The sequence below is a fragment of the Limanda limanda genome, chromosome 14 (assembly GCF_963576545.1).
Source record: "Limanda limanda chromosome 14, fLimLim1.1, whole genome shotgun sequence".
Taxonomy (NCBI): Eukaryota; Metazoa; Chordata; class Actinopteri; order Pleuronectiformes; family Pleuronectidae; genus Limanda; species Limanda limanda.
Window position 1 is genome coordinate 6,225,746 of NC_083649.1, and position 14,279 is coordinate 6,240,024.

Sequence of the window (14,279 nt, forward strand, 5' to 3'; positions counted from 1 at the left end):
CCTTAAAAATATCCACCCACTATAATATACCCAGTCACGGCTCAGTCTGAAACCACCACAATGCAAAACCTGTGCAGTCACGTTGTTCCCATCATCGTCCTCTGAATGTTTTCTACTTTTCTCTCGTGCGGGTGAACGAGTGCGTAAACGACTGTGTAACTATGTGCGTGCGTGCCTGAGTGTGCGTCTGTGTGTATGTGTGTGTGTGTGTATTAGTGGAAAAATGCACTAATCAGTTCAGATACAAAATAAGAGGATATTCTATGCCACTTTTTTCTCTATGTTGGAAAAAAATATATATATACATTGGCATCGATATAGTTCTTCCCTCAGTGTTCCTCCGATGTTTCTGTACTATCTTTGTGCCTAAAAATGGAAATTGTTCAACAAAAATATCCATCTATATCTGCTTAGTTTTCTGTATTTTCAGAAGAAAATAAAAATGGTGTCTCCAGCACCCTAGGGATGTCATGACGCTCGTAAATGACCCGATTTGGGTTTTTTTCTTTTTGTTTTTTAAAATCCTGAATAGAGCAGGGCTTCTTTTTCAAGGACTGCAATAAACCCCTTAATGCTACTGAAATAGCATCTGGAATTTTTGCATTCACTTCCACCTTCTCGTCTGGGTCTGTGATTGGCGCACAAAAAGCATTTGTCTAGCGAACACAAAGCAAAAAGCATGCAAAGACAAAATGTGCTGGAACGCAGACGTGCAAATCTGCTCCACGCACATCGTCTGTTTTTTATTTTTATTTTACAGCAACAGGTTTGCTAATGAGAACTTTATATATGGCTCTTGGAAAAAAGAACAGCGGAGGCCTCCATTTGGGTAGGTTGGCACTGGGGTACCCCCCCTCCCCCTTCTGCGTTACTTCAGTTTTTTCGCCTTTTTGAAAGTACTTTTTTCTTTTTCTACAAAATGCATTTAGAAGGGGATGTGAAATTTCGTCAGAGAGGAATCATGGCATCCCTGGAGCTGGCCCTCTGTGTTTTGGTGTGGTGTTTCTAGAACAAAGTAGCCATTTCATGCAGTGTTGCGATGCATGTGCCATCAAGGTCTAGACTAAAAACTGTTTGAGTAACAAAGCACCAAGACATTGTATTTTTTTATATTAGCACTGAGGACCAATCGCCCTGTCGGACCAAGCATAACTAAGCTTTTTGTGTAACGAAGCTTTTTTCTCTCGTTGTCTTTCCCTGGCTTGTCTGTGCTACTTCTCTCCTCCATTGTTGTGACAGCACAAGTGCCAGTCGAGTTGCTCTGTATTAAGAAAATAGTGTTTTTATTATGATTTGAATTGTTATAGTTTTTGTCTACCTCAGCACCTAATCTTAGCCTAATCTTAGAAGGTGCCCAATTATTATTTTTTATTTTCTTTATTTTGTTCTCTCTATTGTTGTCGGTTGTATGATCATTCTTTTTGTTTTTTGAAAAATTTGCATTAGAGCTTTGCAAAGGTCCTTTGTCTTTTCCAGCGACAATGTGCTATTTTTGTTTTTTGTTTTTTCGTGGCCGTGCGTTTCCTGTTGAGCTGTGCCACCAATCTATAGCCACCGTCTGTTGATATAGAGGTTGTTCTTTTTTGTTTTCTTTCCATGTAGAATCGGACACATCTCTTTGTAACATTTCAGTGTTCTCTGATGGAGTGTGAAAAAAAATAAAAAGGATAAATAAAAGATTGAATGCTGCAGGTTCTCTTCTCCATGTTGTCACTAAAGTCAATGTTGTGCCTTTGATAGTGAAAAATATAAAGAATATTTCGATTTTTTTTTTTACATCCTACTAACGGTAGATTGTTTTTTGTAGTGACATTTTTTTGTATTTTTATTTATGAGTCTCATAATAAAAATCTAATCACGATGTTCAGTTGTATACTTTCAATCTGCAGTTAGAAAAAAATAAAAAGTTGACTTCATGTTGTTTGTCATAGCCATCTTTCCATCTCGGGATTCGTTCTAAACAAATGTAGGAGGATGTGCATGTTCGTGATCTGCTTCCTAATATTACACAAAACTTTTATTCTATTATTTAAATAACAGACTTCACGGTGTAATTGTGAGATTATTTACACTAATTATCAATAATTATGTCCCATAGAATTTCAGTTCAATGAGACCTGATTGTTCAGTTTTTATAGTAGAAAGGAAATTATAGTATTACTATGGATATTATCAGAGAAAGTAAATCATTTATTTGTCATAAATTAGTTTAAAAATTAATAAAAAAGTCCTGGATTGGCTCATTAATAAACGAGTGGTTTCTACCAGGATCCATCTCTCCACCAGGTTTGGTGTAAATCATATTAATAGTTTTTGTGTAATCCAGCTAACAAAGTAATAATATATATAAGACACTTATCAGAGTTTGGAGGACAAAGTGTGAATAACGTCAGATCCAAATATGGAATCTGAAGCATACCAGGATGGAAAAAGTCACTGCATATATTATAATAACAATAATAATATTATATTGTTATAGTATAAATAAATAATATATTCTATATGACAGTTATATTAATCTGTCCAACTATATAACATCTGCAAAAGAGCAGAAATAATTAAGACTCAAATAACGACAAAAATTATGAGTTTATTTCAAGAACTGACATAAAAACTGAGAAAACGTAAAAAAGAGAAAGTTTCAATGACTTTCAAGGAGTTCAATATAATTCCTAAAACATTCAACTTTTCTAGAAATAATTTTACTAAACTCAGTCTCACGTCCTCAAAACTCACAAAAAGATGTTGAACAGTCTTAACTATTCTGTTAATTAATCTAGATAATATGAAATTAATTAATTGAATAAACTAAACAATTTTAGTTCAGCAGAATAAATTAAGTTTGAACTAAATTAAGTTTATAAAATTTTGCAGTTTTGAATCTTAATATAATTACCTTTAATTTTCTCAAAAATTCCACCCTGAAAATCAACCAGAAAACAATTTTTACCTAATTCAAATATAATAGTATACTTTAAAACTTGTTGTAAGCATAATAACAACAATAATATTTTTTTCTCCATAGCTAATAACTCAATTAATTGGTACCCTACTCTTTGGTTCTATATAAAAAACATAATATTTTCTATCGTTAAGACCTGTGTGTACTATGTGTATTATTTAAATATGATGTACTTCTGCTGAATGTGATGTTCGTGGCTTCATGTCTTCAAGGATGAAAATATCCCTAAAACATAAACTGATGCACAACTATAATAATGTCCCCATATAGACACATTTGAATTCTCCTTTTTACAACTATTTTAAATCATCCAGCTGATTTCCAGCGCTCACAGCCTGAGGTGTGTTTCCACCGATGATCCCAGCTGAGGTGCAGAGTCTGGCTCCTCACTTCTCATACTCGTAGCTTCCTGATGACAGCGACTGCAGCACTTCAAGCCCGACTGCCTCTTGTCTGCGCTGCCTCTTGTGCCATAGAGGTCATAACTGCTGTCATTAGATATGCAGGGCGTGTGTTCCACTGCAGCTCTGTTGTCACACACGTATGACTGTCATTAGAGCGCAAGCGAGCCGAGACACCAAATGTTCAGAGACAGATTAGGCCGAACAAGGTTTGGATGATTCGGATGCGGCAGGTTGACGTTGGTGATCACCTCCGTCTCTGGGTTTTTTGTTGCTTTAGCAGTTGATTAAACATCTTTTTGTGACTTTATTCAGTTTCACATTAAACCAGTAAATGTTTTCACATCTGATGCTCGAAAAATAAACTGAGAGAGACACAGGTGTTTAAGGGTCTTGGAATTAAAGCCAGCACATAATCAGCTTGTTGTTTGCTAACATAGGTTCGAGAGAATCGATTGTATATAAAGATGGACGACATGACAGCTCCTCTACAGTGAAGCCAAATCGTCTGGATTGCCCCCTGGTGGCTGGCCCCAGTATAGATCGTAAACCCTCAATGTCAGTGGATGGACGGGTGAAACAAAAATCTCAAAATATACGTCAAACACATTTAGTCAAATATGGCTTCTGTCGTTTTAGGTGGTTCCTAATACACATATGTTTATTTTTCTGGTAAATTTGGTTTAAATTAGTTATTTGATGATATAAACACAAGCTGAAATGTGATACACCTCAGTTCCAGGAGTCAAGAAATATATTCATATATTCAGATATTAATGTCATCGATGCTTTCACTGTTTGTTATTGAGCCTCTGAACAACTCTGTAAACTACATGTCCTGATGATTTTGTTGGTTTGTTCCCCAGCGTGTAGGTGTTTTGATTGTGTGTGTGTTTGTACAGTTTGTGTTGTGTATGTTGTATCCTGGCTGCGAATCAATTTCCATGAGATACAAAGACTGCTGCTCAGACTCTGGCTTCAAATGACGTCACAATTCCAAGATGGCGGCCCCTGTATCCCGGATATTTTGGCTTAAATTTTGAGAAGAAATTAAGATTCGTCGTCCATCTGTAAATTCAGATCTATGTTTTTAAAAATGTGACTTGACCTTTCCTTTACAGCCAGCATCCCTAAAAATCTCCTCATGGTGGAGCACAAATCTTTCCAAACATTAATCTGCTGGTTTCACGAGTTCTTCCGAGAAAATTCACCATTTCCAGAGGAAGTCACAATAAGAAAATAACAATAACCAGTTTTTTATTTGATTTTCCATATACTTAATTTGCAAATAAGCCCTGACGTGGCTGTTTAATGTGTCTAAAGTCTAAAAATCCATCAAACCAGACAATAACTCTCCACAGTTTATAGTCTCTGCAGTTATTTCCCCCTGAACGAAACTCGTCTGTCTGAGCGTCCAGCAAATAAATAAACATCACATCACAAGTGTCTCATCCGACGCCACGAGATCTGCTCATTTCCTGCATCTGGCTCGCAGGGATCAGATCTCGACTCCAGCGTATTGGAAACTAATGAGGCGGCTCTCCACTCCCCCCCCATACACTTCTCCAGCCACTCCCGAGTATTAAACCCCATAACCAGCTTTGTGGTTATTCTGATTTTATTTATTTTCCTGTGTTTATTTTAGATTTTGGCAGAAAACAAAAACAGGAAATGAAACTGGCTGACTGCGAGTGGTTTTGTTGGACTCGTTTGGGACTTTGATCTAATTTGGGGGTCTTCAGGAAGGAAGGGGCAGCGGGTTGGTGAATGGTTTGTCGGGATGGTAATGTGAACAGTGAGGGGGCCTTTGTGTTGCCACATGAGGTTTCAGGACTGATCTTTGTCCCACATCTCTAAAAGTCTGGATTCTCGAGATTTGAATTTCAACCTGAGCGTTGAAAGTGATAATTGTCATCTGTACTATTTTGGGAGGTTTAAAGGAAGTTCTATTGATTCTTTATGTAACCAGATTGTTTTCTAAACCAGACCTACAGCAAATAAATCTGTTCCCTCCAACATCAATTTGTTTTTTTTAACAATAACAGAAACACAACTGTAGAAACCCATTAAAAACATGATATGTGAAGGTGTTCAGGGACATAGCAGTTAGCTGTGGAGCATATTTGATGGAACGTGAATGTCTATAAAGGGCTGATACCTTATTATATATATTTTAAAGGGTATTGTCTGTGTCTTAGGAGGTAGAGCAGGTAGAGCGGGTCGTCCACTGACCATACGATCGCAGGTTCAATCCCTGTGTCCCCCATCTGTACAATTCTGAACCCTAGATGTCTCCCAGCGACTGGATGTCTAATGTCGGACTCGGTTACTTGATTCATTTTAAACTGTATCTTTCCATCTAATCAATAAACCTCAAGGACATTTTCTGAGAGAATCTGGATAAAAATAACAGATTTCTTCTCTCCAACATTAATCTTCTGATCTGAGTGGTTTCCTGATTCCCTTTTGGTGCATTAGAGCGAATGTTCTCGTGATGAGCAGATGTTGAGGAGGTCTGAGTCAGGAGGAAGAAGACGACGTCCCACTCTCTCACTCACACAGAAAGACACGAGTCTCCTGACAGGACGGTTCCTGGTTCATTGAGACAGAATGTCACCGCAGCACAAAGTTATAATGACACTTAACTCAGTGTAGGTCACAGCAGCTTCACCATATGTTGCCTGATGGACGGTTTTCAGCAGCGGGATTCATTCACAGCAAAGGTTAATTGGACGATGTGAAAAAGAAAGTTCTGGAATTTTACATCAGATCTTTGATTATACAGAATTTTTGCTGTTCTTATGTCGACATGTATGTTTTTCACATTGTGCTTTTATCGCATAATGTGAAAAAGAATATATATCGAATATAAGTGAATTCCATCAAATATCATAGACGTATTCCATCCGTTCTTTTAATGTGAAATTTATTTGACAGGATTTCAATGAGAAAACCAAATCGGCACCATCTCTGAAAGTTGATGTTTAAAAACCTTCCCCACAATAGATGAGGTAAATCTGATTCTGTTGTGCATGGTGCCCTCCTCTGGCTGCTCTGGGGAACTGCGTTATTTGAGGTGTGTGGCATTTACAATGCACTCTCCGAGCAGTTTATTAGGAACACCTGCTTATTCATGGAGTTATCCGGTCAGAGAAATGAGTACCAGCAGTGGAATGAATGAAATAAAGCAACATGGGTTCAGTTTATGTTAACATCAAACATTAGATCTTGTTGTTCTTGGATTTTTGGAAAACAGTGAAGCAGACAACTGCTTAAATCAAGTCCAGTTTATTCAGAAAGCTCATTAAAACAACCAGAGTTGAACAAAGTGATGTGAAATAAACATTGACAAGAAGTACAAGCATGAAACTAAATATAAATACAGAGAAAAGACTGAAATGTTAATGAAATATCTTCTTCAGACTCTTTGCTGACAAAAATGTGATGCAGTCGGGTGAACATGAAACATACAATAATTCATTATACATATATCATATATAAGAACATGAAATAATAATGTTAAAACCCAAATAAGACGCTGTACTTGAACTCTGTTATACAAACAAAAGTTTAAAAAATGTATTTTCAACATTTCAGATGATTATATATATATATATATATATATATTTACAGAATAATAATTTACCATAGCATGAATTCAAATTAAATTAACAATCTTTGTGACTGCCTCTTGACTATATAAATTCCACATTAAACACAAAAAGACACAGAATTCAATGTTTCCTTGAATAAACGTGTAGTGCATTTATGATATTACTTCTCTACGTATGAATCCATGTATAGTAAAGGCATATTTAAATTATTAATATTGCATTATATTACACAGCATTGTCATAATTCGGAAGTTGACACCAACCAAACACGTTTTACTCTCCACTGCAGCTTCTGAGCTGGATGTGTCCACATTGTCTTTGTCCTTACCACAAGTCGGTCAAAGTTTGAACAATGTAAGTTTTTACAGACAAATATTATATCATTTAATTACATGGAAGTTGTGGTCATATTCAAAATGGACCAAGTAATAAACAAATCATTGTAACTCTCTGTTTATAATTCTGGGGAATAATATACAACAAGTAAATTACACATGTAAAATACCTTTAATATCTACGATACAGATTTTAATCTCTCTTTTCTACAACTCTTATTTGTTCTCTACATGAAAAGGAAACTGTATAGAACAGATCCAGTTGATGGAAACATGAACAATATCATCAACATGACATTTACAACTTTAAGGGGCTCTATGTTTAATAACACGTGGAGCATATAGTGCCACAAATACAGGAACCATGTCGCTGCTCCATCACTTTACCAGTTGCTCTCTGAATCCACTGAGCGACACACGCAGGCCCCAGAGACTCCAACTCTCACCTGTTTGAATTCCACGCTCCACTTCCTGAGCGTCAGCGTGAGCCTCAGGCCACCTGCCACACCGACCACAGCGTGCCCAGTGTGATGCTGTACGCCACCACGGCCACCATGTAGACCCTGAAGAGCAGCACGTCCAGCACGTAGCCCACCTGCAGCCACTCTTTGGCCACCTCCCGGCACCGGTCCCTCTTCTCCAGGAAGTGGCGTATGGCGGTCACCTCGTGCAGGATGTTGTCCATGACGGGGGGTGTGGGGTCCCGGGAGGGAGGGAGGCCGAGTCCCAGCAGAGCGCCCTCCCTGTCGTGCTGGCTGAGCCGCTGGCCAATCTCACAGGTGTGGTGGTGGTGGGTGCACCGGGCTGCAGGGAGAGACAAGGACTCATTTCATTTCAAGCTGGCAGTTTTTCATCGAGGTAAAAATAGGTACTTTAGAGGTTAAAGCAAAGGTCAAGTGTTGTTTTAGATCACTGACTTCCCATGAAGAAATAATACTGATATTAGTGTTGCTAGAAAAATCTAACTACCTAACCCTAAAAGCCAATGTTCATCATTTCCAACCATGAAGAGAAAATATCAGGATGAAAACCATCAACAACCCTAACCAGTGTCTTTGTGTTGTTGGTATTGATTAAAGATTTTAGCACCTAATAATTGTTCCTATTTTAGCTCTTGTTTTCTATGATCCTATCACTCTATACTAAACTTAAAGATGTATTCATGTATTGTTTATATTCTATTATTGACATACGACCTGAGTTAATTATACTAGTGCTTTCTTAAAGATAAATTCTGTAAATACCTTATCATTGTTATTACATTTTAATAATTAAAGACCAGAAGGCCTAACCCTAAGTCCTGCTGGTCCCCTCCCCGGTGCCGGTGGTCCCTTTAGCCACCCCCCACCCCCTTTAATTAACCAGCTATGGTCTCAATAAGGAAGATTTTAAGTGTTTAGTCCCCCTGTGCCCCCAGTAGCCCTCATTTAAGGTGCTATGCCTTAACTCAAACATAACCCCTCACCCAAACCCCTAATCCAACACAAAACAAACTAATTAGACAGGGATGTTTCCACCAATCAGTGGTGGGAGGACAGGGAATAGACACAAGTTTCCCTGCGGTAGAGAGGGCATCTCCCCCGCTGAGCTATCTAACCAATTACATCGAGCCCACACATAAACCCAATCAGATTACCAGAGGGGCTGTCCGGGGCAGTAAGCCTGAAACAGAAACACGCCGGTGATTCCCTCTCACCCTACCGCTAAATAAAAAGGAACTAATTCAATTAGAGGGAGAGTTTTCCTGCTCGGACTATCTGTGGAGATAAGCCGTGATGTGAGAAATGAACCAGACTGTCCACTGCTGAACTATCTGAACACTGAGATCTACCCCACACGTAGGCCACCTCCTCCATGAGGTTTCTAATGCATCTAATTCTAAACTACATCTCCTCTTTCATGGCAGAAGATATAACCCCAGCTGGGACTGGGACCTTACCCGTCCCATAGCTGTTGTCCTTGTAGTGCTCCAGGTCGGAGGCCTGTGACGTCAGCCGGGAGCAGAGGCGGTGCTTCGTGTGGATGCAGAACAGCGCCGGGGCTCTTTCCAGCACCAGGTACTTCACCCAGTGCGGCACGGGGGGCTGCAGGTCCTGCTTGTGCACCAGACGCACGATCAGCACGGTTTCCGTCAGGCTGATGACCAGGAGGGCCATGCAGACCACGAAGTACACACCTAGGTGGTGAGAGGAGAGAAGGATGAGGATCCAATCGAGGACATTTGTTAAAAGAGAAATTGGCGTGAACAACATCATTTTTAACGTCTAAACAACTTGATGGAGCTGGATGTTATCGCCTTGATGGTTTGCACTGGGTCCTAGTCCAGATTCTTTTTGGAGATTACATCGTTCCTTCGCCAACAAAAACTACCCAACCGATTTGCACGACATTTTGCACCAGACCAGTAGAGTAATTGCTGCTCATATGTTTAAATAAACTTTGACATGAAAGTAGGCCCTCTTTGCATAAATCCTGTTCTCTATGCAAACTGCTGATGAACACCAGCAGGTCCCAGTCACCTATCAGCGGGGTTCCAATGGCGGTGGCAGGCAGAGTGTCTGACACGATGATGAGGAAGACGGAGTAGCCCAGCAGCAGAGTGATCTTGAAGGAGACCCGCTCTCCGCTGTCTGGCGGCAGATAGAAACCAACAATGTCCATCACCATCAAGAAGATACTGGGCAGCAGCAGGTTCACAGTGTAGAAGAGCGGCCGCCGCCGGATCACCACCTGGGAAATGTAGTTTGGAGTCAAGTTAGAAGTCAGGACACAGTCAGTGAGGTGAGTGTGACACTATTCAACATAATCTATCAAAGGATTCAGCCAGAAAACAACAAATCATCCGTCAGCCTCATAGTTCTGAGGATTTCTGGAGATACAAGAGTTCTACACAAATCATTTGTGACGACAAAACAAGGTTTCAGCTTTTATGTTAACACGCTTACCACATCTTTACTTCGGCTATAAACATACAAATATGAGACTGATATCGATCCTAACATATTTTTATACCAAACTAAGAAAATAAGCAATTTTTAGTTGTTTTATTTGTTGGCTGAAAAAATTGCAATACATCTATTTTTCAAGACAATTGAAAAAGCAGTTGAGCACCTATACATATTGATTAAAAGACAGTAAAGAACAATATATATTTATTTTTATTTGTTTTGTTAAAATTATACCATAGACTGTAAATAAAGATGAATGACACACCTCCACTTCCTCCAGTTCTCCATAACTGGAGCTACCATACGCAATTATGATTCATTCTCAGCTCTGGATATTGGCTTTTCATGACTATGTCCAATCCACTAACATGGAGGAGGAAGGGTTTCTGACCTGTACTGCATCCAGCCACCAGGGGTGATCAAGATCATTTGGCTTCACTTTTTGGGGAGCTGACATTTCCTCCATCTTCCTGAATAGTTCGTGTTGTTTTCAATCATAACTGCTTTGATTCCATGTACTCACGTGGAACTTCATCTCGGCGTAGTAGTCGTCATTGTCCACGCTGAAGATCTTGTAGTTGGACAGAATGTGGAGCAGCTCCCACTCGCCCTGGTTCATGAAGACGCTCTTGTCCTCCCTCAGCTCCTCGGGGCTTCGCATCAGGGTGATGTTGATGTCGTCAACTGCAGATCGAACACAATGTCGGGAGCAGCGTGAGACGGAGTTAGCCTCTGACCGGCGCTTTGCTCATCTCAACGGGAGAGGGACGGATCCACAGAACACAACAGTTCTACTCAAGTCTCGATGAGAGGAGTTCAGGAGAGGGTTTGACGTTATTTTCCAAAGAGGAGAGATTTATTTTTTTAACTAAATTCCATCAAAAGTAGCATAATGACTGAAAATCCTGAAGGTCTGACTCTGGAGGTTTACCTGCATAGATTTGTGTCGGCCTTATTTTGTAGGTTTGTCAATTTTTATCAATTATACTAGAATTGTGTAGATAAAAAAACGATATACGTAAATAATAAGCTTCAACTGTTCACCAATATACTCTCTCCTGCCCTATCAGTTTTATTCTCATTAGTCAAGTGGCCACAATTAAAATCAATGGCCAAAATAACGCCTAATTTGATATTTTAAATGAAATATAAATACATTAAACATGAAATATAATTCGATAAAATCAATCATTCTAAATTAATTTGATTTGGCAATTAGTTAACAATAGATAAATGAATTATACCATAGTCTGTTTATACATCATTGCTGATTCTGAAGATATTAGAGTTTGTGGGTTGAAAGATTGAAAATCCATAGTTCATAGTTTTTTGTCAAAATTATTTCTATTGCATTACAGTATTGTCAAATGGGCTTATTTTTATTTTACTTTGGAAGGATTTTTAAAACTGAATATTAATAATAATAGAAAATGACCTGTATGGCATCCTGCACAGGTTATTATATGAAAGTGTCTTACTGGTGTGCAGCCAGCTCTGGAAGGTGAGGCTGCACTTCTGCACGTCGAAGGGGAAGTTGTAGATGTTGAGCGTGCAGGCCGTGACCACCTGGATGGGTTTGTAGTTGCGCACCAGTCCATCGTGTGTCACGTAGACATAAGGAATGTCCGGAGACTTGCCCACGTCCACGCTGCAGGTCGGGGACAGAGAGGACAGCAAGGTGTGTGAGGGACCAGAGGAAGACATGAGGACAAATGAAGGTAGATAAACCAGAAGCAGCTCTTACAACTCGTTGATGAGGATGTCAGGAACCCACACGTTAGCAGTGGGTAAAGACACTTGTTTGACTTCATCAAAATCCTCTGGGTCCCAGACCAGGAATTCATCCGTCCATGACTAAAATATTCAAGCGAGGAAATAAGTCAGTGAAATTCTAAGGTAATCATTTAAAAAATGACATTTATTAAATGCAAGTTGTCAGAAAATGTGATTTATTTAAAATAAGCTTTAAAGATAAATAAAATATGGAGGAAAAACATCAAAAACTTTAATGACTCATCTACTAAAACTACTGAATTAATGACCTGAAGTTTGGCATTTTTAATTCGGAAAATATTGAATTTCTCGTTATCTCAGAAATATATTATCAAACATTGTTATTCAAAATGTTTGGTTGCCAATCTCATTTTTCTTTAATTGTCACTTTTCAAAGTATCCGAAATGTTCCTAGGAGAAGAATTATGTTCCACCAGCATATTGTGTTTATGTCACTTGTATTGCTTTGAAATCTTTTTATATTGTCACTTTAAATCTACCTGTGAAAAGTTTTGAGAACAGATTTGCGTAAAAGGCTTTTGTGCCAAATAAAGCAGATAGTGAGCTGTTGTGTGTTCATCATAACTTTATGCAGTAATTAATTAATGGACCTTGGTTTTCATTGTGCCTGATGGCGGAATGTAAAAAACAACTTCTAGGAATTAGACATTTTTTATCTGCAAAGCACCTCCTCAAAAAATACAACATTTAAGAATGTGAAGAGATGTTTATCCCGACTTTAGTGTTTGTGTAATTTTATCAAATAAACAGAAATCTCGAAGGTCAATAGTGCTGCAGAATCTTAGAACATGAATGAGGTTGAATTCCTTAAATTAAAGTGGTTCTGTTTGAGTTTTTATGGAGAAAACTAAATGGACGTTATAGATTTTCTTACTTGTCTGTACCACACGTACGTCGTCAGAACCTGGTTCTTCTCATCCTGAGAAAAATAAACGATAGATAGTTTTCAAGGTCGTCAGTTATATACTGTAGATGCCATATTGTATTTATTGGTCATTTAAGGAGCAGGTTAGTGGAGCATTGGACTCACCACGTTCAGAATAGAGTAAACCATCAGGTCTATGGCGACCATAGTGGACGTCCTCCAGTCTTTCACTGGTCTCACTCCTTTCTTGTAGCCTCCACTCAGAAACTCGGACAGCCGCACCAGGGTGGCGTTGGCAAATCGTCCGGTGCCGCCGCCCTGTCTCTTAACTGAAAAGTAACAAAACATTCATAGTTTCAATAAAATGAAATAAGTCCAATATTCAGTGATTGTCTCATCAGGAGAAATGAAGCCAATAAACACATTTAAATGCATTCATTTATGTTTATGTAGAAAATAACCACAACTAAAAAAACTCCATAGTACACATCATTTGTAAGAAATACTCTTCACTGATATAATAATATTTTGCTTATTGGTATTTGCAAGGACGTTTTCTTTCAAATTGTCTCCCAAATATGAACCGACTGATCATATAAAAGAACAAGATTATATCTATTTTATTAAAAGATTCAACTTTCAAGAGCTTTAAAGATTGCATGTTTGTTTGTATGTTTGTTTGTCGATACTTTAATCAATACAGATACATTTATATTTTTAAGTTATGTCCATATGATCAAAAGATGATATAAAAAAAATCTCCAAATAAAATCATTTAATCACTTATAAGCTACATTGTCACAAACATATATACCCTCAAAACTGACTTTACATTAATCTAAATCAATGTAAAGTATGTCATATTAAAAAAAGAACATCTTAGATTTCTTATTTATGTCTAATCAATGGAAAAAGAAAATGGTTTGACCAACTTTAAAAATTCCCTTTAATTGGTAACACACAAATAATTTGTGATTAAGAATTTATGATCTATGTCAATGTATCTTGTTCACTTTAACTTGAACAAACTTAATAAATGTGTGTGTTATCAGTTGAGGTATTTTTTTTAAGTTGGTCAAACAATTATCTTTTTACACTGCAGTACCATATAGGATGTTTTCCAAATGGCTGGAATGACATGTATTAATAAATTAAATTTAAAATACAACTGTGTCACACAAAATAATAATCTCTATGACTCTCTGACAAATACTGTTGGAAGCCCCTCGTCCGGCTGGTGTTGACAGATACATATTTCAAAGCACACATGTAAATCAGAGGCAGCTGTACCTGTGCAGGCTCGAGCTGCTCCTTGAATCAGGAGGAAACCCAGCGTGGTCCAGGCTGGTGAGAGCCTCAT

At 38.3% G+C, this 14,279-nt stretch overlaps 1 protein-coding gene across 1 annotated transcript; it reads right to left on the bottom strand.

Annotated features, from left to right (window-relative positions):
* Positions 1–7,802: 7,802 nt before the first annotated feature.
* Positions 7,803–14,279, bottom strand: htr3a (5-hydroxytryptamine (serotonin) receptor 3A). The gene is made up of 9 exons (XM_061086280.1): positions 14,210–14,279; positions 13,085–13,248; positions 12,929–12,973; positions 12,005–12,114; positions 11,739–11,908; positions 10,784–10,944; positions 9,832–10,042; positions 9,252–9,488; positions 7,803–8,116 (listed from the first exon to the last, which is right to left on the bottom strand). The coding sequence occupies exons 1-9, from the start codon at positions 14,277–14,279 to the stop codon at positions 7,803–7,805; spliced, it is 1,482 nt and encodes a 493-aa protein (XP_060942263.1).

Coding starts and splice junctions, on each gene's coding strand:
- htr3a (XM_061086280.1), bottom strand. CDS start 14,279: ATGAGGCTCTCACCAGCCTGGACCACGCTGGGTTTCCTCCTGATTCAA. Junction 11,909..12,004: donor GACATCCTCATCAACGAGTT/GTAAGAGCTGCT, acceptor CCCGACCTGCAG/CGTGGACGTGGGCAAGTCTC. Junction 10,945..11,738: donor CCAGAGCTGGCTGCACACCA/GTAAGACACTTT, acceptor TTCGATCTGCAG/TTGACGACATCAACATCACC.